Below are 27,351 nucleotides of genomic sequence, written 5' to 3'. Positions count from 1 at the left end.
TCTTCTATATTACACTCTTGTAGCTTAACATCTTGCCTGGATGTTTGAAAGTTTTATAGGAATGCAGTTCTTTTTAAAATGTGTCCTGGAAAATGGAAAAGAGCTATTCATTTGCTACCTCTCAGGAGTATTGGATGAATAGCTGAATTATATGAAATCATGGTAATCTGCCTAAATGTTACTGTACTTCCATTGCTTTACATAATCATGTTTTAATTTTTTAATTTCACCTGGGGTGTAACTCCCAGAGGCAATGGAGGTGCCTGTCTCTGGGCTCCAAGCCTTGAAGGGGCACCTGTATGTACAGCAGCACCAGTGTGGTTCAAAGCGGGATCCAAGTGTGACCTCTGCTCTTCCAATAGAGCTCTCCAACGCACCCGCTGCTGCTGCAGAGTTAGTCGGCTCTGTCCCAGGAGCCATGCTAACACCTGCAATAGGGGACAGAATGGCTCCCATCTGATACTGCTCAACCTGTGCTGCAGCAAGCATCAGTGCACTCCCCTCTACTGCTGGTCTGTGATATGGGATCTGCTGGTGAACGCTGATTCTGCATGCTGCAGGCGGCTGAATCTCGTGAGTCTGTTACTCGCTGCTCTGCATATCAGAGCAGTGGTGAATAGACGATGGCCCTCATTCTGAGTTGTTCGTTCGCTCGCTAGCTGCTTTTAGCAGCATTCCACACGCTAAGCCGCCGCCTACTGGGAGTGAATCTTAGCTTTGCAGAATTGCGAACGAAAGATTAGCATAATTGCGAATAGAAATTTCTTTGCAGTTTCTGAGTAGCTCGGGACTTACTCTGCCACTGCGATCAGTTCAGTCAGTTTCGTTCCTGGTTTGACGTCACAAACACACCCAGCGTTCGCCCAGACACTCCCCCGTTTCTCCAGCCACTCCCGCGTTTTTCCCAGAAACGGCAGCGTTTTTTCACACACTCCCATAAAACGGCCAGTTTCCGCCCAGAAACACCCACTTCCTGTCAATCACACAACGATCACCAGAACGATGAAAAATCCTCGTTATGCCGTGAGTAAAATACCTAACTTTTGAGTAAAATAACTAAGCGCATGCGCTCTGCGAACCCTGCGCATGCGCAGTAAGCAACTAATCGCAATATAGCGAATCTCGGCAACGAGCGAACAACTCGGAATGAGGGGCGATGTGCGCATGAGCACAGCTTCTATTCACGGGGAGACAGGGGGATAGGGGGCATGCCAGCAACTCACAGAGCACTGGGCATGCCCCCTCAGTGACGGTAATAGGGGTCCACGCCTTTTCACATAGGCCACGTCCCCTTTTCAAGGTTCCGCTTTTTGCTTTGAACAAGTTGCCTGGTCTTTATGATTGTTTTCCTTAATGCTCCCTGTTGAAAACATGGATAATACTAGTTTGATATTCATTCATAGTTCAAGAGTTCTAGTTTTGATTTGAGTTCACTAATCAGAAATTCATTAATTTGTCTCTAAATGAACTAGATACAAGTTTTATATTAAGGGGCTAATTCAGTAAGGATAGCAAATTTTGCTAATCGGCAGAATTTGCTATCCTTTGGATCGCATGCTGGGGGCGCCCGTCGCTGGGCAAAGCCGCCCAGCATGCTGACTGGCGCCTCCCTCCCTTGATGAAGCAGAATTCTTGATGCCTCCTGCCGCAGGAGACCCGGCAAAATCTTACCCATTGCGGTGGCTGCGCGTGACATCACAGAGCTGCCGCTCACTCCCATGACATGCCCACAATCACGGCGCACCACCCACCACCGTTCATGCCGCCCCACCCCCGCAACACTCTCCGTCTCCTCCCTGGAAACGGAGCGTTGCCTCCCCCGCGACCGCCTCTGCCTGATTGACAGGCAGAGGCGAACGCTTTTTCTGCGGCCCCCTTTAGAAAGTTTGGGCGTATGCGCAGGATGGGCACTGCGCATACGCCCGCGGGGCCATTGTAAAAATTCCAGTTGGATCGCGGTTTGCGATCCATCCTGAATTAGCCCCTAAACCCGCAGAACAGATTTGCATTGCTGATAATATATTACCAAAGGTAATACAGAATAAACTGATAAAGACAAAAGCATTGTGGGCTTTTATCATTTGTGATGTTTCATCCTCTTCTTAGATTCTGGCGAGAGTACAGCATTATGTTAAAATGTAACATACTGAGAGCTGCAGCAGTCAGAAGAATGTAATAATATGCATGAGCAGTTTAATGACTTTTTATTTTTATTTTGGGGAGCAGACGTATCTGAAAAACAGCTGCTACCAATGTGAATATGTTCTTGGTTCAAGGCAGAACATGAAGACAAAATAGGATGTACAGATTTAATTTTGTTCTTTCATATTCTGTTTTAATTTGTCTTCATACATACATACATACATATACATACATACATACATACATACATACATACATACATTTTAGGGAATAGGAGGCAAAGTCTTGAAGAATAATATCAATTTAAACTGTGTGGCTGAGACTGATCTTGAATGTTCGTCTAGGTGTATACAGTTTACACGTGCCCTCTCTAATATCTGTAATAATAGAAATCCAGGCCCAAGATCTCTTGTGTCATTATAAAACATACTAACCAGGGCTGTCTTTTTATATGGGCTCAATGGGCAATTGCCAAAGGGCACCAGGAGTATAATGGCGTTAGCCTGATAGCTGAGGGTCCACTTTTTTGCAGGGGTACCAGAATTTTTTAAATCGTCCCCATCCAAGCCTGTTAATTGCTCTTCCCAGCCAGATATCTCAGGTTCTGTCTGACTTTTTCTTCTGAGGGAATTGCCCAAAAACTGAGTCTCTCCCCTTTTGGTGGACACTGGCAACTTGTCTCTACTATGCCCAGACCCAGAGATATTAGCCTTCTAGCACCTGGTCCCTGCTCCAGTTCCACACGCCTGGTATGCAGTTTTATATTTTCATTGGTGGATTGCTCTAGCTCCTGAACTCTTATCCCTAAATCCCCAGTACCTCCTGAAAGGTGGGACTCTCTAGTTTTATTTGTTTTTTTTTTTGACCCATTGAAAGCTAAGAAATCTATTTCCAGGAACTGGAGATATCTGCAGTCAAGCAAGCTGCCCTCCCACCAGAAAATTATGAAATTAAGCCCACTCCACTATTCACCCCTTCCCTGTGTATTAAATACCCCCTACCTACCTGGAAGTCATGTACCAGGGCCCCTTCATTCAGCCCAATGCCCCCTTTTACACTTTAGTGTTCTCCCTCCTGCCCCATCCAACACATCTGTGCAGTAAAGGAGTAATTAGCAGAAATTACTGCTCCAGGCCCTATATGCTGAGAGGAAGAAAGAACACCACCTACCGCCCGTGGGACATCAAAGCTGCTGTTTATAGCACTCACCCACCCCTACCACTGGAGGATGGGTAGGGGCCCCAGTGCATTCCTTTGCCCAGGAGCCTTCACTGCTGTTAAGGTGCCCCTGATACTAACCCCTACTCTTCAATTTGTATTGATGTACAAATCACATATCAGTTCTGTAGGATTGACACAGTTTTCTTACCCCTTCGGTTTTCCCTCACTGTCTCTCTGCATACTTTGCAGGCCACGTAACAGCATGCTGATTGGTGGATAGTTCTAGCCATTTGTCAAGTAGAAGTGGACATCTCCCACTACTCTGGTGAATGTCCAACGTCTTCCACCAATCAGTGTGCCACTAGGTATACCCAATAACTGCGTAATTACACAGGTCATAGCAAGTCATAGCAGACAGGATTTACTCTGCCTGGCACTTGACTGTCAGACACATGTATGTAGCGGATCAAAGGCATAGCTACCATAGATGCAGGGAGGGCAGCTGCTATGGGGCTGAGAGGGGCCCATCTTCCCTGTAAAATGTTTCACCATTGGGTGATATATAGATGTTATTACAAACGTTTGCATTGTGGCTTACAGTATATCTATTTATGGCCCCTGGACCTACTCATTGTAATGTGGTATTAAATGAACTGGAGGGCATTATATTGTTACATAATATGAACTGCGTCACTGTAATGTGGCACAATATGCAGTGGAGGCACTATAGTGTGGCATACTGATGTAGCCATGCTCAACACGGCTTGCTGCGGCTATTTGCAGCTGGAAATCGCTCCATTAATTCCTAATTAATTCCAATAGCCAGCTGCAAATATCCACAGCCTTTCATGCCATGCAGCATGCCGCATCGCAGTAAGCTGAGCTTGGCTACATCATTAATATGAATTGGGGGCTGTAGCATGGCACAATATGAACTGGAGTGACTGTGTGGCATAATGTGTACTGGCAGCCCAACAATATGACATAAATGACATCATATAATCTAGGGAACTACAATGATTCGTAAAATAATCTAGGGCACTACTATGGGGCATAACATTAAAAATTTTCCTTCCTGAATTTGTACTTGCTGAGTGGCCATATGCATCACATGTACATCCATTGCAATCAAAAATTGGTACCAATGAATCATGTGCAATTAAGAGACTGAGTGGGTCAAAACAAACGATTTGTGATTTCTAATACAGGTAAAGGGGGCCACATGAGTGTTGAGAAGCAACTCTGTTTGCTGATTTGCTTGACAAGTTTACAGAGTAACAAATAGGGATAGGAATCAAAAGATGTTTCACCAGAATCATCGCTGCATTGGTTCCTATGGGGGAATTCAGATCTGATTGCTGCATTTTCGCACACGGGTGATCAGATCCGAACTGCACATGTGTATGCACCACAATGCGCTGGCGCGTCGTGTGGCTGCAAAGGGGATCACCAGTTATCGAAGGGTTTGTGTGAAGGATCCATTCGCATGGGCGTTCGCAAGGAGATTGACAGAAAGAGGGCATTTGTGGGTGTCAACTGACCGTTTTCAGGGAGTGTTTGGAAAAACACAGGCGTGTCCATGCATTTGAAGGGAGGGTGACTGACGTCACATCCGGTCCCGAACAGACTGATTTGTTGCAGCGGCTGAGTAAGTCCTGGGCTGCGTAGAGACTGCACAAAATCAGTTTGTACAGCTCTGCTACACATGTGTTCGCACACTTGCACAGCTAAAATACACTCCCCCTGTAGGCGGCGACTATCTGATCACAGGACAGCAAAAATCACTGCCCAGCGATCAGATCTGAATTACCCCTATATCCGATGGCTAACCCTGTGATGGTGAGGATCCAATGTTTCCTCCCCATCAATAGTTTGATTCCAATGTAGTCAAGTGGCAGGCCCTCATTTTGATTGGCTAGCATGACCCACCTTCAACAAATCAGCAAGCAGCTTGGGCAGCCAAACCTGGCAAAGCTCAGCCTTCTCCTGCTTTGAGTCAGAGTGACTCTGGACGGCATGATGTGATGATGGTGGATTCCGAGAGCACTGGGTAAGCTCAAAGTCTATCAAAAGCAAAGAGGAGAGAAAATGGCCAATTTCTTGAATGCACTCTGGAGGTTTTATACATTTTTAAAAACGTAACTGTTATTATGAATGCATTTATTAAAAGTAAAATGTCAGTTGTTGATCAATCAGCGAAATACAAAAAAAACAACAAATACAAATTAATCAAAAAAGTGGAAAAATAATAATGTAAAAAAGACGTTCTGATCACATATAATAGACAGAAAATAAAATACATAAATTCAACAAATTTATTTCACATGGAAGTTAAAAAATAAGAATTTACTCACCGGTAATTCTATTTCTCGTAGTCCGTAGTGGATGCTGGGAACTCCGTAAGGACCATGGGGAATAGCGGGCTCCGAAGGAGACTGGGCACATCTAAGAAAGAATTAGGACTACGTGGTGTGCACTGGCTCCTCCCTCTATGCCCCTCCTCCAGACCTCAGTTAGGAAACTGTGCCCGGAAGAGCTGACACAATAAGGAAAGGATTTGGAATCCCGGGTAAGACTCATACCAGCCACACCAATCACACCGTACAACTCGTGATACTATACCCAGTTAACAGTATGAATAACAACTGAGCCTCTCAACAGATGGCTCCAAACAATAACCCTTTAGTTAAGCAATAACTATATACAGGTAGACAATCAGACAATCCGCACTTGGGATGGGCGCCCAGCATCCACTACGGACTACGAGAAATAGAATTACCGGTGAGTAAATTCTTATTTTCTCTGACGTCCTAGTGGATGCTGGGAACTCCGTAAGGACCATGGGGATTATACCAAAGCTCCCAAACGGGCGGGAGAGTGTGGATGACTCTGCAGCACCGAATGAGCAAACTCAAGGTCCTCCTCAGCCAGGGTATCAAACTTGTAGAATTTTGCAAATGTGTTTGAACCCGACCAAGTAGCAGCTCGGCAAAGTTGTAAAGCCGAGACCCCTCGGGCAGCCGCCCAAGAAGAGCCCACTTTCCTCGTGGAATGGGCTTTTACAGATTTAGGATGCGGCAGTCCAGCCATGTGCAAGTTGAATCGTGCTACAGATCCAGCGAGCAATAGTCTGCTTTGAAGCAGGAGCACCCAGCTTGTTGGGTGCATACAGGATAAATAGCGAGTCAGTCTTCCTGACTCTAGACGTCCTGGAAACATAGATTTTCAGGGCCCGGACTACGTCCAGCAACTTGGAATCCTCCAAGTCCCTAGTAGCCGCAAGCACCACAATAGGTTGGTTCAAATGAAACGCTGATACCACCTTAGGCAGAAATTGGGGACGAGTCCTCAATTCCGCCCTATCCATATGGAAAATCAGATAAGGGCTTTTACAAGACAAAGCCGCCAATTCTGACACACGCCTGGCCGAAGCCAAGGCCAACAGCATGATCACTTTCCACGTGAGATATTTTAGCTCCACGGTTTTAAGTGGCTCAAACCAATGCTACTTTAGGAAATCCAACACCACTTTGAGATCCCAAGGTGCCACTGGAGGCACAAAAGGGGGCTGAATATGCAGCACTCCCTTAACAAAAGTCTGAACTTCAGGCAGTGAAGCCAGTTCTTTTTGGAAGAAAATCGACAGAGCCGAAATCTGGACCTTAATGGAACCCAATTTGAGGCCCATAGTCACCCCTGACTGTAGGAAGTGCAGAAAATGACCCAGCTGAAATTCCTCCGTTGGGCCTTCCTGGCCTCACACCACGCAACATATTTTCGCCATATGCGGTGATAATGTATTATGGTCACATCCTTCCTAGCTTTAATCAGCGTAGGGATGACTTCCTCCGGAATGCCCTTTTCCTTCAGGATCCGGTGTTCAACCGTCATGTCGTCAAACGCAGTCGCGGTAAGTCTTGGAACAGACAGGGCCCCTGCTGCCGCAGGTCCTGTCTGAGCGGCAGAGGCCGTGGGTCCTCTGAGATCATTTCTTGAAGTTCTGGGTACCAAGCTCTTCTTGGCCAATCCGGAACAATGATTATAGTTCTTACTCTTCTCCGTCTTATTCTCCTCAGTACCTTGGGTATGAGAGGAAGAGGAGGGAACACATAAACCGACTGGTGCACCCACGGTGTCACTAGAGCGTCCACAGCTATCGCCTGAGGGTCCCTTGACCTGGTGCAATATCTTTTTAGCATTTTATTGAGGCGGGACACCATCATGTCCACCTGTGGTCGTTCCCACCGGTGTACAACCAGCTTGAAGGCTTCTGGATGAAGTCCCCACTCTCCCGGGTCGAGGTTGTGTCTGCTGAGGAAGTCTGCTTCCCAGTTTTCCACTCTCGGAATGAACACTGCTGACAGTGCTATCACGTGATTCTCCGCCCATCGAAGAATCCTTGTGGCTTCTGCCATTGCCCTCCTGCTTCTTGTGCCGCCCTGTCGATTTACATGGGCGACAGCCGTGATGTTGTCTGACTGAATCAGCACCGGTTGTTTTTGAAGCAGGGATTCTGTTTTACTCAGGGCATTGTAAATGACCCGTAGTTCCAGAATATTTATATGCAAGGAAGTTTTTGTCCTTGGACGTTTTCTTCCCTGAGTGACTGCCCCCCACCCTCGGAGGCTTGCATTCGTGGTCACCAGGACCCAGTCCTGTATGCCGAATCTGTGGCCTTCACGAAGATGAGCACTCTGCAGCCACCACAGCAGAGACACCCTGGCCCTTGGTGACAGGGTGATCCACCGATGCATCTGAAGATGCGATTCGGATCACTTGTCCAATAGACCCCACTGGAAGATCCTCTCATGGAACCTGCCAAAGGGAAACGCTTCGTAAGAGCTACCATCTTTCTCAGGATTCGCGTGCAGTGATGCACCGCCACCTGTTTTGGTTGCAGGAGGTCCCTGACCAGAGATGATAATTCCTGGGCCTTCTCCTCCGGGAGAAAAACCTTCTTCTGTTGTCCAGAATCATATCCAGGAACAGCAGACGCGTCGCGGGAATCAGCTGCGACTTTGGGATATTCAGGATCCAGCCGTGCTGATGCAGCACTTCCTGAGATAGTGCTACGCTGACTAGCAACTGCTCCTTGGACCTCGCCTTTATCAGGAGATCGTCCAAGTACAGGATAATTATAACTCCCTTCTTTCTAAGGAGTATCATCATTTTGGCCATTACCTTGGTAAATACCCTCGGTGCCGTGGACAGACCAAACGGCAACGTCTGGCATTGGTAATGACAGTCCTGTACCACAAACCTGAGGTACTCCTGGTGAGGTGGGTACATGGGGACACCCTCTTCCAGGCTTGTATAACCGCCCTGAGCGATTCCATCTTGAACTTGAACTTCCTTATAGAAATGTTCAAGAATTTTAAATTTAGGATGGGTCTCACCGAACCATCTGGTTTCGGTACCACAACATTGTGGAATAGTAACCCCGCCCCTGTTGAAGGGGGGGGTACCTTGATTATCACCTGCTGGAAGTACAGCTTGTGAATAGCGTCAAGTACTACCTCCCTTTCTTTGGGAGCAGCCGGCAAGGCAGATTTGAGGTAACGGCGAGGGGGAGTGGCCTCTAACTCCAGCTTGTATCCCTGAGATACCACTTGTAGAACCCAGGGATCTACCTGTGAGCGAACCCACTGGTCGCTGAAGTTCCGGAGACGCGCCCCCACCGCACCTGGCTCCGCCTGTGGAGCCCCAGCGTCATGCGGTGGACTTTAGAGGAAGCGGGGGAGGATTTTGGTTCCAGGGAACTGGCTGTCTGGTGCAGCTTTTTCCCCCTTCCCCTGCCTCTGGGCAGAAAGCAAGCGCCTCTGACCCGCTTGCCTTTTTGTGGCCGAAAGGACTGTACCTGATAATACGGTGCTTTCTTAGGCTGTGAGGAAACCTGAGGTAAAAATGTCGACTTCCCAGCTGTTGCTGTGGATACTAGGTCCGAGAGACCCTCCCCAAACAATTCCTCACTCTTATAAGGCAAAACCTCCATGTGCCTTTTAGAATCAGCACCACCTGTCCACTGCCGAGTCCATAATACTCTTCTGGCAGAAATGGACATTGCATTAATTTTAGATGCCAGCCGGCAAATAACCCTCTGTGCATCTCTCATATATAAGACCACGTCTTTAAAATGCTCTATGGTTAGCAAAATAGTATCCCTGTCTAGTATCCATATTATCTGACAGGGTATCGGACCAAGCTGCTGCAGCACTACACACTGAATCAATTGCTGGTCTCAGTATAATACCTGAGTGTGTATATACAGACTTCAGGATAGCTTCCTGCTTTTTAACAGCAGGCACCTTTAAGGCGGCCGTATCCTGAGACGGCTGTACCACCTTTTTTGCCAAGCGTGTGAGCGCCTTCTCCACCCTAGGGGACGTCTCCCAACGTAACCTGTCCTTTGGCGGGACAGGGTACGCCATCAGTAATTTTTTAGAAATTACTATTTTCTCATCGGGGGAACCCCACGCTTCTTCACACACTTTATTCAATTCATCTGCTGGGGGAAGAACCACTGGATGCTTTTTCTCCCCAACTATAATACCCTTTTTTGTGGTAACTGGGTTAATGTCAGAAATGTGCAACACATTTTGCATTGCCGTAATCATACAACGGATGGCCCTTGTGGATTTTACATTTGTCTCATCGTCGTCTACACTGGAGTCAGACTCCGTGTCGACATCTGTGTCTGCCATCTGAGGTAGCGGGCGTTTTTGAGCCCCTGATGGCTTTTGAGACGCCTGGGCAGGCACGAGCTGAGAAGCCGGCTGTCCCACTGCTGTACGTCATCTAGCCTTTTATGTAAAGGAGTTGACACTGTCGGTTAATACCTTCCACATATCCACCCACTCTGGTGTCGACCCCGCAGGGGGTGACATCACACTTATCGGCACCTGCTCCGCCTCCATATAATCTTCCTCATCAATCATGTCGACACAGCCGTACCGACACACGCAAACACACAGGGAATGCTCTGACTGAGGACAGGACCCCACAAAGTCCTTTGGGGAGACAGAGAGAGAGTATGCCAGCACACACCAGAGCGCTATATAATGCAGGGATTCACACTACACACAGTGATTTTTCCCCTATAGCTGCTATAAATATACAGTTTGCACCTATATTTAGTGCCCCCCCTCTCTTTTTCACCCTATTGAGCCTGGAAACTGCAGGGGAGAGCCTGGGGAGCGTCCCTCCAGCGGAGCTGTGAGAGGAAATGGCGCCAGTGTGCTGAGGGAGATAGCCCCGCCCCCGTCTCGGCGGACTTCTCCCGCTTTTTTAAGGATATTTTTGGCGGGGTTTTACACATATATAGTCTTACTGACTATATTATGTGTTTTATGCCAATATACGGTACTCTTATTGCAGCCCAGGGCGCCCCCCCCCAGCGCCCTGCACCCATCAGTGACCGGAGTGTGTGGTGTGCATGGGGAGCAATGGCGCACAGCTGCAGTGCTGTGCGCTACCTTAATGAAGACTGGAGTCTTCAGCCGCCGATTTCCTGGACGTTCTTCTTGCTTCTGGCTCTGCAAGGGGGACGGCGGCGCGGCTCCGGGACCGGACGACCGAGGCTGGGCCTGTGTTCGATCCCTCTGGAGCTAATGGTGTCCAGTAGCCTAGAAGCCCAAGCTAGCTGCAAGCAGGTAGGTTCGCTTCTCTCCCCTAAGTCCCACGTAGCAGTGAGTCTGTTGCCAGCAGATCTCACTGAAAATAAAAAACCTAAATATATACTTTCTTTTCTAGGAGCTCAGGAGAGCCCCTAGTGTGCAACCAGCTCGGCCGGGCACAGAATTCTAACTGAGGTCTGGAGGAGGGGCATAGAGGGAGGAGCCAGTGCACACCAGGTAGTCCTAATTCTTTCTTAGATGTGCCCAGTCTCCTTCGGAGCCCGCTATTCCCCATGGTCCTTACGGAGTTCCCAGCATCCACTAGGACGTCAGAGAAACTAGATTTACATGCCACTGTCTAACCACATAGTCTGTGGTGATGTCTGGTAATATGTTTGTGTAGTTCTTATCACCCCAAAGTAACTGTACTGTATAAATAAACTATGTAGACTAAAGAGATTGGACATCCCTCTCGTGCAAGCGAAATGGTATGCTGCTGCAACAGACACATTTTCGTGAAGGTAGAAAGCGGGTAGAGGTGCACTCATGCACTGATTAGATCATTTGCTAATGAAATGGGTTGCTGGAAGGTGCTAAAAGAGTTTGAAAAGGGGATCATCATAGGCTGCGTGATGTCATTTTTCCAGGGCGACGCTGGACTGGTATACAGAAAATTCAGTAACCTGAATGGATTGGCCAGCTCAGAGCTCAGATCTTGACCCCATTGAGAACCTCTGGGATGAATTGGAGTGACGGGTGTGTTCTAGGCCAACTCGACCTTCTTCATTGTCTCAGTTGGCCACTGTGCTTAAGGCAGAATGGCAAACTATAACGCCTGCTGCTGTCCCGGAACTTGTGGACTGTTTGCCAAGAAGGGTGTCTGCAGTAATCACTGCACATGGTGGACCTACAAAGTACTGACGTCCATAAAATCTTGTTGATCTATTTGCTGTCAGTGTCTGATCACATTTGTCTACATGGGGGTAATTCAGAGTTGATCGCAGCATCAAATTTGTTAGCAGTTGGGCAAAACCATGTTTACTGCAGGTGTGGGGGGGAGGAAGGGGCAGATATAACATGTGCAGAGAGAGTTAGATTTGGGTGGGGTGTGTTCAAACTGAAATCTAAATTGCAGTGTAAAAATAAAGCAGCCAGTATTTACCCTGCACAGAAACAAAATAACCCACCCAAATCTAACTCTCTCTGCACATGTTATATATGTCCCACCTGCAGTGCATATGGGGGGTAATTCAGACCTGATCGTAGCAGCAAATTTGTTAGCAGTTGGGCAAACCATGGCCCTCATTCCGAGTTGTTCGCTCGCAAGGCGATTTTAGCAGAGTTACACACGCTAAGCCTCCGCCTACTGGGAGTGAATCTTAGCTTCTTAAAATTGCGAACGATGTATTCGCAATATTGCGATTACAAACTACTTAGCAGTTTCAGAGTAGCTTCAGACTTACTCGGCATCTGCGATCAGTTCAGTGCTTGTCGTTCCTGGTTTGACGTCACAAACACACCCAGCGTTCGCCCAGACACTCCCCCGTTTCTCCAGCCACTCCCGCGTTTTTTCCGGAAACGGTAGCGTTTTTATCCACACGCCCATAAAACGCTGTGTTTCCGCCCAGTAACACCCATTTCCTGTCAATCACATTACGATCGCCGGAGCGAAGAAAAAGCCGTGAGTAAAAAAACTATCTTCATAGCAAAATTACTTGGCGCAGTGCGAACATTGCGCATGCGTACTAAGCAGAAAAACGCTGCGATGCGAAGAAAATTACCGAGCGAACGACTCGGAATGAGGGCCCATGTGCACTGCAGGTGTGGCAGATATAACATTTGCAGAGAGAGTTAGATTTGGGTGGGTTATATTGTTTCTGTGCAGGGTAAATACTGGCCGCTTTATTTTTACACTGCAATTTAGATTTCAGTTTGAACACACCACACCCAAATCTAACTCTCTCTGCACATGTTATATCTGTCCCCCCCCCCCTGCACTGCACATGGTTTTGCCCAACTGCTAACAAATTTGCTGCTGCGATCATCTCTGAATTACCCCCCGAACCATCAATTCAAGTATCACTGTAGCAATGTTATCAACAGAAAGATTCAGCTGAGACAATGGGCCTGATTCAGAGGTGGACGCAGTGGCAATGGTGGACGTAAGCAGCTGATGTTTTCTGTCTGCTCATGCATCTAAGTCACGCTTCCCATGCATCCCAATGGTTACCCCTTAAAGATGCAGATCCAAATTGCTCACAGAGAGGGGTATATTTACTAACATTCGTGTTTTTTTTTACCTTTTTTACGGCAGTGATTAGCAAAACACTGCCGACTTTTTCAAAATGAATCTCGGCCGGATCTGTGTGATCCGTGCTGGGGTTCATTTTTTTTTTTTTAAATAAACACTGTAAAACGGAGAAAAAAAATGCGTGGGGTCCCCCCTCCTAAGCATAACCAGCCTCGGGCTCTTTGTGCCGACCCTGGTTGCAGAAATATGGGGAAAAAAATGACAGGGGTTCCCCCATATTTAAGCAACCAGCATCGGGCTCTGCGCCTGGTCCTGGTTCCAAAAATACGGGGGACAAAAGGAGTAGGGGTCCCCCGTATTTCTAAAACCAGCACCGGGCTCCACTAGCTGGACAGATAATGCCACAGCCGGGGGTCACTTTTATATAGTGCCCTGCGGCCGTGGCATCAAAAATCCAACTAGTCACCCCTGGCCGGGGTACCCTGGGGGAGTGGGGAACCCTTCAATCAAGGGGTCCCCCCCCAGCCACCCAAGGGCCAGGGGTGAAGCCCGAGGCTGTCCCCCCCATCCAATTGGCTGCGGATGGGGGGCTGATAGCCTTTTGTGAAAATGAAAAGATATTGTTTTTAGTAGCAGTACTACAAGGCCCAGCAAGCCTCCCCCGCATGCTGGTACTTGGAGAACCACAAGTACCAGCATGCGGCGGAAAAACGGGCCCGCTGGTACCTGTAGTACTACTACTAAGAAAATACCGAAAAAAGACAAGACACACACACCTTGAAAGTAAAGATTTATTACATACATCCACACAAACATACAAACATACTTGAAAGACACCTTACACATTCTACAAATAATAGAAACTATAGAATGGCAAAATCATTATGTCCTTTGTACGAGCGATGTTCGCTCGTTATACACGTGTATAGCTCATGACATCGGTAGCGAGGCCAGCAGATTCTTTTTATCCAAATACACAGAACTCCCCAATTCACAGATAAATTTCATTATTAGCTGCATACAATACATACTGAACAGAAATTATTTTTGGAATCAAGGGGTGTTCTATAATCAAAAGAAAGGAACAGCTATGGGTTCCTCCTTCGCACCTAGCTACACAAATTTATTCGTGGCTAGGTGGGAGGAGGAGTCCATTTGGGAAAATAATCCATTTAGGGAATACATCGTCATTTGGAAGAGATATATTGACGATTTACTGTTTATATGGAGTGGGCCCAGAGATACCTTGTCTGAATTCCTTAAATACATGGAAAATAACAACTTTGGACTGGAGTTCACATCCACTGTAAGCAGGGATATGGTGGTATACTTAGATTTGGAAATTTTCATCCAGGAAAATCAGATATGTACACGAAACCATACAAAAGAATGCAGTGGCAATAACACACTCAGTCGAAGCAGCAACCACCATATCAACTGGTTGAAGAATATTCCCAACGGACAATTTAGAAGACTCAGGAGAAATTGTACACATTCAGAAACATACAAACAACAATGTCAAACCATGAAAAACAAATTCATAGACAAAGGGTACAGAGAAGAAGATCTTCAAACTGAAATTGAACAGATTGCCAATATGGATAGGAAATCATTGTACCAATACAAACAAGAAACCAATAATATGGACAATAAAATATTATTCATAACACAATTCAACAGTCAACATCACCAATTTGAACGTATACTGCAGAAACACTGGCATATTTTACAATTGGATAAACAACTAAAACCATATATAAAAGACAAACCACAGATGGTGTACAGAAAAGCCAGAAATCTGAAACAAAACTTGGTCAGAAGTCATACGCAGATGGAAACTTTAAAACAAGAAGATAGAAAAGGTAATTACCACTGTTTGTGCTGTCGCCCGTGTAAGATAACAGGCAACAAATCCACGAAACCAATCTCTGAGTTTATGTCAAGAATAACTAAGAAAACATACAAGATCAAAGAGAGGATCACATGTGACTCAGAAGGAGTCATCTATCTTCTTTATTGCCCATGCGGACTCCAATATATTGGACAAACCAAGAGGAAACTTCGAATCAGGATCTCCGAGCATATATATAATATACACAAAGGGTTGGATACACATAGTGTTTCTAAACACTACAAAGATTGTCACAACAGTGACCCATCAAGCTTGAAATTTATAGGAATTCAAAAAATGTCCATCAATTGGAGAGGAGGAGACATAAGCCTTGAATTAAGAAAGAAGGAAACCAAATGGATATATTATATGAGAACTTTACAACCAGAGGGACTAAATGTTGAAATAGATGTTAATGCCTTCCTGTTAGATAATTAATTCCGTGAATTGTTATATAAAAAATTATCATTATAAACATACTTTATATATTTAATTTTCAGATAATTAATCCCATTAGGTCACCATTACAAATTTATCATTTCATTAGATTAATTTATTGAACGCCATACCATTTAGTAAAGAAACTTTCTTGTCTTTTTTTTTTAAAATAATTTTTTTCCCATAGGGATCATAAGGGCACATGGTTGCCGCTTTTTATTTATAATTTCCTGTTTTAACATTTCCTGTTTTAAAATAAAATTAATAAAGTTTTTTAAACATAAAAAGGAAGTCCAAACAAACCATCAACATCCTAGTTAAAGGGTTTTTGGAACCCGAAACGCGTTGGAGCCTACCACGGTGAGGAAAACGGAGGACCTTCAGTCAGTGCATGCAAACGCTGACACGCTAAAAATACGTGACCGCATGAAGAGATCAAGCCGGAGCGGCCGCAGCAACGGGAAGACGGCTTTATGACAACTGCGGCAGACACTTGTGCAGGAGCATCAAGCTGCTAAAAGGTACAAGCAGGGAAAGTAGGGACAGTTTACATCCGCTCACAAAGACTGTCCAACCTGTTCTATATTGGAAAAGCTAATATTAGCAACATCCCCGTTCCACCAATTATTCACAAAAAGAGCTGTAACATTTATTACTAACTACTCTTTTATTTACTGGTATGTGCGTTTTATATTCAATTTAATTATTCCAGCGCTCCTTACTTTTAGAATCTATACAAACATACTTACCTATGGCCCCACGCAGGTCGGTCCTCTTCTCCAGTAGAATCCAAGGGGTACCTGTTGAATAAATTATACTCACCAGCTCCAGGGTCCCAGGCTCCTCGTAGCATCCATTTGTAATCTCTGACTTCTGTCTAAGTGGGTTTCTTCAGTCCTGTACTGACTGACAGGCAGCACGCGGCAGTGTTACAATGTAGCGCCTATGCGCTCCATTGTAACCAATGGTGGGAACTTTCTGCCCTGCGGTTGACCGAAAGTGACCTCACCACTGAGCAGAAAGTTCCCACCATTGGTTACAATGGAGCGCATAGGCGCTACATTGTAACACTGCCGTGTGCCGCCTGTCAGTCAGTACAGGAGCACACAGCCGATCAGGAGGGTGCTACAACGTGGCGCTCCCTGATTGGCTGAAGAAACCCACTTAGACAGAAGTCAGAGTGGGTTTCTGGCAGTCGGGGAAAGGGGACCCATGTGCAAACATGGGTCCCCTTTCAGTGCGTGGCTCGGGTGTCCGTTTTTTTATTTTATTCAAGTACATGGATTACAAATGGATGCTACGAGGAGCCTGGGACCCTGGAGCTGGTGAGTATAATTTATTCAACAGGTTCCCCTTGGATTCTACTGGAGAAGAGGACCGACCTGCGTGGGGCCATAGGTAAGTATGTTTGTATGTTTGTGTGGATGTATGTAATAAATCTTTACTTTCAAGGTGTGTGTGTCTTGTCTTTTTTTGGGTATTTTTTTAGTAGTAGTACTACAGGAACCAGCGGGCCCGTTTTTCCGCCGCATGCTGGTACTTGTGGTTCTCCAAGTACCAGCATGCGGGGGAGGCTTGCTGGGCCTTGTAGTACTGCTACAAAAAACAATATCTTTTAATTTTCACAAAAGGCTATCAGCCCCCCATCCGCAGCCAATTGGAGGGGGGGGACAGCCTCGGGCTTCACCTCTGGCCCTTGGGTGGCTGGGGGGGGGACCCCTTGATTGAAGGGGTCCCTACTCCCCCAGGGTACCCCAGCCAGGGGTGACTTTTTGGATTTTTGATGCCATGGCCGCAGGGCACTATATAAAAGTGACCCCCGGCTGTGGCATTATCTGTCCAGCTAGTGGAGCCCGGTGCTGGTTTTAGAAATACGGGGGACCCCTACTCTTTTTGTCCCCCGTATTTTTGGAACCAGGACCAGGCGCAGAGCCCGATGCTGGTTGCTTAAATATGGGGGAACCCCTGTCATTTTTCCCCCCATATTTCTGCAACCAGGGTCGGCTCAAAGAGCCCGAGGCTGGTTATGCTTAGGAGGGGGGACCCCACGCATTTTTTTCCCCGAAAATAACCACTTTCCCACCCCTTCCCACTGATATACATGCACGGATCTCATGGATCCGTGCATGCCTATCCAATCACGGGGAAAAAAAGCAGGTCTGGTTTTTTTTAGCACTTTTTTACGAGTTGTAATTTTTCACGGCAGTGTTTTTTTTTTTTTTGCTTTGCACTTCTTAGTAAATTACCGAGATTCATACTTAAACAGCCGCGTTTTGACCGATGGTGTATTCATTCGTAATTTTTTTCTTGGACTTCCAAAAAATTACGAATGCCCTCATCACTGCCGTGATTTGAGTTTAGTAAATTACCGAGATGACACTTTGAAGAAAAAACGGCATCTCGGTCAAAATCGGGACCTTAGTAAATATACCCCAGAGATACAATTTCAGTGGTTGTGTCTGGGTGGTAACAGGGGGTGTCTAGCCAGATGCGGGTGTGTCGGTTGGATGCCAACGCTGGAATCCCGACAGCCAGAATCCCAGCGCACAGGTGCTATTCCCACTCGTAGGTGTCCACAACACCATAGAGTTGGAATAGAACCTGTGGCAAGCGCAACGAGCCACCGAGCCAGCAGCGTGGCAAGCGCAGCAAGCCCATAGGGGGACCCTTTGTGCTCGCCCTGCTGCTCGCGTTCTAACAGTGGGATGCCGCTGTCGGGATCTTGACAGCCATCATCCCGCCCACCGGGAAGATGTATGTATTCCTTTTTAGTTATACAGTCTGCTTGTATATGTATGAGACAATAGGTTATACCGTGGCCTAGCAGAAATTTGAAAAATGTTTTGAAACCGTGGAGAAACCTAACTCTAATGTTGTCATTCTGCGAATGTCAGGATTTCACATATAAACATTTCAGATGTTGACATTATGAACATGTGAACATTCTAAGGATACTAACAGGTTGCAAGTTAACATCACAACTGTCGACATTGTGGTGTCAACTTTATGATTGTCAACTATTTATTACAACAGTGGTATGCAGAAGAGCATCTCTGAATGCAAAGGACTTTAAACCTTGATTGCTCTTCCTAAACAACTACAGAAGGACACTCCCAAATCTTGGGTGGCTCTCCCGGATGCCTGGAAGAGGCCAGTAAGACTCCTGGAGGCCCTCTCCACCTGTCTTAAGTGAAGTGGGCAGTCCAGGTGGCATGATGACATGATTCACGCCCAGTCGCATCATATTGTCTCCACTACCGAAACCGCCCAGTTAGTTGCGCCATGCCCCCCATACCTCCCAGAGGCAGCAAACAAAAGTCAGCAAGCATGGTGGATGGGCTACAGCAAAAGAAGACAATGGTGTCAACCCCTGACGGCTAAGAACAAGAGACAACAGTTGGCACAGGCTCACTAAATCTGAACAGTTGAAGATTGGAAAATCTAGTCTGGTGAATATCAATTGCTATTGCGACTGGCCTGCACAACATGAATCCATGGTTCCATCCTGCTAAAAACAGGTCAACATAGGATTAACAGCAGGTACAGGATAACAGGAATTCCCAGTTGCAGTCAGGAGCTTTTGCTATACATTGTGGTATACCTGGTATGCATTGGCTGTATATGTTGCATAGTGGTGGCAGTGGAATTTGTTATACGATGCAGTGGTGATATAGTGGAACTGTGGGGCATCTGCTCTCCGCTACACAGACACACATGTCCAATATGCCGATGCTGAGAAGGAAAGACACAGCATGTTACCGTGCATGCATAGTTGGAGGTCACTCCTCCAGGAGCTGCCACTCTGGGTCCTAGTGCCTGGTGGCCTGTGTAATCAGAGGCAGTGACGAGCACTCCTCTTACAATTTATTGCTGAAGGGTATGTTTTGCCATAAGTTAGGCACCTTATTACCAACTGAGCATTGTTTAAATGCTAAAGCCTCCCCGTGTATTGTTGCTGATCATATGCATCCCTTTATGGCCACAGTCTATCCACCTTGCAATTTCTACTTCCAGCAGAAACGTGCCAAGTCACAAAGCGCATGTCATCTCAAACTAGTTCCATGAACATGAGTTCAGTGTACTCCAGTGGCTCCACCATTCACCAGCTCTCAATCGAACTGACCATCTCTAGGATGTGATGCAACAGCAGATTTGCAACATGAGTGCGCAGATGACAAATCTGCAGCAACTCCATGATGTTGCATTTACCTTGGACCACAATCTCAAAGGATTTTTTTCTGCCACCTTGTTGACTGCCAAAGAGTTTACACTGTCTTGGGGCAAGGGGACAAGGGGGTGTCCTACCCATCCTTTTAAAGGTGTATCTAATCCAGTGTAAGTGTTCAATTGTAGCTTGTACACTATTTTGGGGATTAGTAATATCACATCCACATACAAAGTAGGGTACTAGATTAGCTACTTAGATTTCAACAAACATCAAGGCATTACTGCAATTGGCACACCATACAAAGTGACCTATGTAATCCACAGCAACATGCGCTGATCCTTGTTTTTTCACTTATATTTCCATTGCAGTAACCTGAACCAAATTGATTAAGGGTACCACTGTATCAGATAACAGGGGCTATGTTGGAGAATCATAATTAGCTCACATATATACTTTCATGTCATTATTTGCATCATTATATTCATTATGAGCACTTCATGTACTGTATGTTCATTTAGACTGTACATGATTGATATGCTAACACTAGATACAAATCAGGTTTATTGTAGCTTAGTTTTTACCAGGAATTTCCCTTATTCCATATACAGTATATGCAGCTCAGGTGTCATCTCAATAATACAAATCAATGACATTTACATCTTCATCAATCAATCAATCAATCAATCAATCAATCAATCAATCGTAAAAGTTATGTTTTTAGTTATTAACAACTCATATAGCTACATACCTTAAATATTGTCAGTAAGTACACTTTTAGTAGGAATATATCATTGTCACTTATGTCAATATTCAAATAAACTCATTAAGGGGTGGCAGGTGATCATATGAATTTGGCAAATACTCAGTGTGCTGTGCGGCTGCACAGTGCAATGTACTGCAGCTAGCTTTTCTGTAAATTTGTGTTTTATTCACACTACAGACGTAGCAAAACACCCCTCAATCTGTATCCGACACGTCAGCCTGTGACTTGAACCACACAGGAATTAGCAATATGTACAGATATATTCTGAACATATGTCAACATATTTGTTTACTGATATCTATTTCCATTTCCATTACATATGCATAAGAGAGCAATGATCCCTGACATTGCCTAAATATTTCATGGGTTCTAAAATATATGGAATGTGCAAGTGGGAACACAACATTACAATCCGAGAGAATCTCTATGAGGATATTGGTATGTGAGACTGGTAAATGCACAAAATTGGAACTAGTTGCACACTGTATTTATTTTATTTTTTTAATAGTTTTTTTGTTAAAATCCTTTTTACTTAAAAATGTTACTACCTATGTGTGAATGATGGATCTATTTTTCTGTGTAGTTCTCTCAATTGTCACGCTAGATAAATGCTCTCTCCTTTCAGGAAACCTTGGCTAAGAAATATATGGTTGCAGTGCATATTCAAAGACTTTGATGAATGTAGGCAATTTAGAAATCGTTTTCTTAGAAGTAGTTAGGTTTTTTATTTTCGCATTTTAAACCATTTCATATGAACTTTAGTGCACAAATGGTATTTCTCAGATATTCCTGGCAGAGAATAGAAATCTGACAGAGGTTCAGTTGTACAGTAGCTTCCACATTCAACTACTTTGTCAGATTGGCTCTATTGTCCTTTGTGGGAGTTCTAAAGGATGAATGCAAACATGCATTGAAAAAGCATTAAGCATATTCTATCTTAAGCTTTGCAATCATCCTCTTTTTTTTTTTTTTTAATTCTCTTTTGCGTCAAGGTTATTTCATAGTTAGAATGTCTCTGCTGTATATATCTCCCAAGGGCATTCACTGTTTGGTTGCTATGGGCTACAACTTGGCCCACCACAGTTCTGTGACACTGACATCAGGTTTTTTTAATATGCAAACATGTATGCTCTATATAAGTATAAATACCTTCACTTCACCCTTTCCTACCTGTAGATATACAGTAATGTCTATTTTCTACCATACTGAATTTTGAAATCGCATGTGAATACATTTGAATACTTTATTTGTTTCAAGATACTATAAAAAGTTATTTTCAATCAGATTATAGTTTATGTACTATTTTGTCACGATGTACTGTGTATGGCAATAACACTAATTGCATGTATTTATCTGTAGCTGGGATGACAGCAGTTCTGCTAGCAGTGGCCTTAGTGACACACTTGATAACCTCAGCACAGATGACCTAAATACATCTTCTGTTGGTTCCTATTCCAACTCTGTGTCTCCTCGAAAAACTGCTCAAACACAGGTAAGAGTATCAATATGAAGATCCAAACTAGTGACTCCTTTATTTACAAATCAATGCATGTTATTAAAGTTAACATACTTGCCTACTTTTGAAATCTAGAATCAGGGAGATTGTAGTAGAGGGATACGGTCGTTAGGTCGACACAGCTTAGGTCGACCACTGAAGGTCGACATGCATTAGGTCGACATGGTCAATAGGACGACGTGGTCATTAGGTCGATATGTACTAGGTCGACAGGTCAAAAGGTCGACATGAGTTGTTCACAATTTTTTCAAATTTTTGGACTTTTTCATACTTGACGATCCACGTGGACTACAATTGGGAACGGTAACCTGTGCCGAGCGCAGCAAGGCACCTTGCCCGAAGCATGGCGAGCAAAGCGAGCCATGCGAGGGGACATGGTGCACTAATTGGGCTTCCCTGTCACTTTATGAAGAAAACGACACCAAATTTTATTTAAAAACTCATGTCGACCTTTTCACCTGTCGATCTAGTACGTGCAGGGCCGTCTGTCGTATTGGCTCAGTGGGCTCTTGCCCAAGGGCCCCATGAGTATAAGGACCTTAGGCTGATAGCTGAGGGTCCCCTCTTTCCAGGGGTACCAGATTTTTTAAAGTTGGACCTGGGGAACCGGAGATATCCATCTTGAAAGCAGTGGTCCCCATCCAAACCTGTTAATTGCTCTTCCCAGCCAAATATCTTGGATTCTGTCTGACTTAGATTTTTTCTGAAGGTATACTCCAAAAGCTGTGACTCTCCACTTTTGTTGGAAACTGGCAGCTTGTCTCTATTATGCCCAGAACCAGAGATATCAGCCTTCAAGCAGCTGGTCCCTGCTCCAGCTCCACACGCCTAATATGCAATTTTAGATTTTCATTGGTGAATTGCTCTGGTTCCTGAACTCTGATCCCCAAGTCCCCAGTATCTCCTGAAAGGTGGGACTCTCTAGTTTTTTTTTTCCCATTCAAAGCTAAGAAATATATTTTCAGGAACTTGAGATATCTGCAGTCAAGCAAGCTGTCCTCCCACTGGAAAATGATAAATATTAAGCCCACTCCACTATCCACCCCTTCCCTACGTATTAAACACCCTCTACCACCCTGGAAGTCATGTATCAGGGCTTCTTCATTTAACCCAATGCTCCCTCTACAGTGTAGCCCCATCTGTGCTGTAAAGGAGTAATTAGCAGAAATTACTGCTCCAGGTCCTACATGCTGAGCGGAAGATAGAACCACCCCCACATCAAAGCTGCCGCTGATAGCACCCCCCCACCCCTACCACTAGAGGATGGGTAGGGGGCCCAGTGCAGTGCAGCCCAGTGCTGTGCACAGGGGCCTACACTGCTGTTAAGACGGCCCTAAGTACGTGTCGACCTAATGCCCATGTCAACCTAGTGCATGTCGACGTAATGCCCATGTCGACCTTCAGTGGTCAACCTAACGACTTTCGACCTAAGTTGAGTCGAGCCAAGGACCCATACCCGATGTAGAACGCAGCATGCGAAACACTGAGCACTATTGCGGGAATATGTCATACTCCACCCAAAGGGCGTGTCTAGCTCCATATATGGGCATGTTTAAATGCTTGTTGCAAGATATTTCTATATAACATTAGTAACAATATATACGTGGGAATGTATTGGTGCTGACATTACTGCCTGCAATACAGGGTTTCTTGTTTGCAATTATTCACTGTGATATTTATTTTCTTCTCAGCGCAATACACATGATAAATGTGATGTCTATGCACTAAATTCCAAATCCAATTTGACCTTGTGTGAATTCATCCCTAAACATATAAGTATTTTTTTTTGTATATTAGATGTTATTTTATTGGGAACACTGGACTGCCTGAAACCTGTAAGCCCTACCTGTTTTTATTAGATGTGCTCTTTTAAATACTATTATAGCATCTTCCTAATCATTATAAACATGAGATACTCTAATGAAGCAAATGTGTTTAATTAAAGATTACTAACAAAAAAATCTTATCTTACCCTAAGTCGCAGCTCAGTAGCAGCAGTATGCTATGGATCATTGCACACCAGCACAGATGGTGATGTGTTGCTGTCTCTCCTGCCAGGGATTCCATGAGGGGGGGATAAAGAGACTTGTCAGCAGGGACTCCTGAGCATCTACAGTGAATCACTGTGATTACAGCAAATTATTGTCCTTGCAAAGAAACTCCTTAGTAGCACCCCTGGCAGCCTGAGTTGAGCTCTAGTAAAGATTCAGAAGAATATAGGAGATTTGATTTAAATTTTGGACAGCTGGAGATTAATCACTGAAATGGGACCCTCCCACATAGGGAACTATGCATATAGATTAACTACAAATTGTATTTAAATGACCACTGAACACCAAAACTAAAATTATATACCTATAGGTAAGACAGTTTTCATTGTTGCTCTTATATTTTATTTCAGCTGAAATCTAGAAATAAAGTTTTATAGAATATTACAGCTTCAGCCTTGCATCAGTCACAAACTGTGTAAATCATCTACATGAACCACTACTTTGAGGAAATGCATGTCAAAACATTTACATTTCTTTCGGATAAGATGCCATGACATAATTGGCCCTGCATGTCTAAATCCATATCTGCACAGGACGTCTGCAAGCTTGTTACACTACAAGCTCAAAATTATAAAAGATACAACCACTCTCATAACATGTTAGCCTATCTATAGATACTAGATTTTGGTTTAACTTATCCTTTGCGTACAGGACAGGTGGCCAACAAGAGAACATAAAAGTTTCTTAGTATGTGTGTGTGCATATGGCTGTGTACATATGTGGCTGTGTGTGTGTGCGCGCGCATGTGTGGTTCTGTATATAGGGCTGTGTATATATGTGGCTGTGTGTGTGCATGTGTGGATTTGTATATGTGGCTGTGTGTGTGTGTGCGCGCTTGTGTGTCTGCGTATATGTGGCTGTGTGTGCATATGGCTGTGTGTATGTGAGACTTTACATATGTGTGGCTGTGCATCTGCATATGCCGCTAAATTTAATATGGATCCAGCTTGTGAACCCACACCCACCATATAGTACTGTCCACTATTAAATCCACACTGTGCATTACATCATTAGGGCATATTTATCATATTTATCAAAACTGGCGCTCAGGTTTAAGTACAGTTGCCCTTAACAACAATGGAGAAAATGGTGTAATGTACCGTGGGCCTAATACAGACCTGATGGCTGTTGTACACCGGCCGATTATCAAATGACTGCGCATGCATAGGGATCGTAATGCGGAGACGCGACGCCAAACAGCTAAAAAAAATCCTGTGTCCTTTTTAATCACTAGGCGAACGCATGCTGATTGACAGGAAGCGGGCGTTTGTGGGTGGTAACTGCACATTTTCGGAGAGTGTCAGGAAAAACGCAGGCGTTCCCAAGCGGTTTCAGGGAGGGTGTGTGTTGTCCGCTCTGTCCTCAATCAGCCTGTTTGTATCGCACTGTAGGAGTAAGTCCTGGGCTACGCACAAACTGCACAGAATGGAAAAATCATTAGATGGTGAGTGAGTTGCGAATGCATTTGCAGATGTCCGCTGTCTGGCGAAGTTTTTGCAGAGCGTACGCATGCATTCACACACTTGCACCGGGTGGGTTTTCACACTATGGGCAGCGGCTATCTGATCACAGCCCTCTGCAAAAACACAGAGGAGCGATCAGGTCTGAATTAAGCCCCGTGTTAGTTTGGGTAACCAGTAGCCTTTAAAAAAAACGACTAGAGCTACAGCCTGACCAATACCTTTTTCAAGTAATTTATCACACAGCACTGGCTGCGGCACCTTTGCACCTCACAATAGGCCCTTAATCATTTTCTGCTCCAGGTCCATGTGACCCTTAATTTGGCCATGGCTGCTGGGGTGTTGGTGGTGAAAGTAAAGGAGGGGGCACCATCATTTATTTCGCCTCCGGGCGTCTAGTATTAACTTACGCCACTGGGCACCATCATTCTAGTGATGTATTCGGAAGCAAAGACTCTGGCACTGTTCCACTCTTTGCACTCATTTGCACATGCACCATCTTTCCAAATTTATCACAGGAAAGATTGTGTCACAGGACAAGCATAGAGATCCCACACACATTGAAACAGGTATGAGTGTGGTGCTTTATGGTAGGCCCCACAGCTCTTTATACTCCCCTGTAACCTGGATCACATATGTGTCAGTTCTACACAATGTATTTGTCCTCTATAGTTTCTTCCTACATGCAGAATTACTACATTGTTTCCCCCTGCATTTTCTTGCTACTTCTGGCATAATTTAAGTCCACTGCAAGCCTCCCTTTACAAACCAGTGCAGGATGCTCATTGTCTAACTAGTGGCTGCTCCACTGGTCTTTTTCCGATGCAGTGCATATATGAGTCACTACACCGAAACATCCTACTGACCAGTATAACATGTACAATTGACCCAATAATGTCCCCATGCACATCTTATACATATAAAGAACTCCCTTCGGTTGTTCTGGCCTTAAGTCCACACATAAATCATTTGCCTGCTCAACCCCCACTTTCCTATACTGAGAGTCAATGAGATCCTTCAAAGCTCATACATTTTGTTCTGGTGAATGATATAGCTGCTACACTAAGTAAGTTTCTATAACTACACAATCTCATACCCCCCGCACTTATCCTATGAGACCAGGATAATTTCCCTCCTTTCGTTGTTTACCTGCAAAGGTGATCTCACCATGTGCTTTCTTTAAAAAAAAAAAAAAAACCAAAAAAACTTTTACTGCATACTTCCTCCCCACCGTGTGGCATTCCTGTGAGGTGTACCTCCACTGATTGCACACCCTGCCAGCAGCATCTAACACAGTGCACCCCAAATGGGGGCCTCTGATGGTTCCTCTGCAGGCAGGATGTGCCTCACGTGGATTGTTCATATAGTTTATATCATACACTACACAACTGCCCGTTCTCCCATGTATGCATTGGGCCCATGTATGGCTTACCTCCCAGTGTAACCTCCGTAGTGCGCCCAACATGGCTGCCTCATCTGGTACGCTTGTGGATGGGATGAAAATACATGGACCTTATAGTTTTGTTGGTACCCTACGCTGAACGTTAGGACGCTGCAATCACCTCCATTTTGTGTCATCTATTTTAGGGGTGGACTATTCCACCCAGGGTAATCCTACACAGTGCGCCCAAGATGGCTGCCGCACCTGGTACCTGTGAGGGTGGAATACACAGCCCATGGAAGTTATTACCCAAAATGCCTACACCAACCCTGCATTATGATTACTCTATGCATTCTAGGTTTTCATTTTTTTTGTCTGTGTGGCCTGTGTATTGCTGTATTAATATTTTGTATTATGTTTATTGTTTTGATTTCTGTAAAGCACCTTGAGTCCTGTCTGGAGAAAGAGCGCTATATAAATAAAATTATTATTATTTATTATTAACTATAATTTTTT

General features: G+C 44.9%; 1 protein-coding gene across 11 annotated transcripts in view; it reads left to right on the top strand.

Moving 5' to 3' along the window:
• Positions 1-27,351, top strand: part of NAV3 (neuron navigator 3) — a 1,127,960-nt gene that overhangs the window by 915,445 nt on the left and 185,164 nt on the right. For all 11 annotated transcript variants that reach the window (XM_063927407.1, XM_063927402.1, XM_063927399.1 and 8 more), the window contains one exon: positions 21,787-21,919. In XM_063927407.1, the coding sequence (XP_063783477.1) occupies positions 21,787-21,919 (133 nt within the window). The remainder of the gene's footprint in view (positions 1-21,786; positions 21,920-27,351) is intronic.

This window comes from Pseudophryne corroboree, chromosome 6, assembly GCF_028390025.1.
Source record: "Pseudophryne corroboree isolate aPseCor3 chromosome 6, aPseCor3.hap2, whole genome shotgun sequence".
In the NCBI taxonomy this organism is placed as follows: Eukaryota; Metazoa; Chordata; class Amphibia; order Anura; family Myobatrachidae; genus Pseudophryne; species Pseudophryne corroboree.
This window is presented reverse-complemented; position numbering and strand designations above follow the sequence as displayed.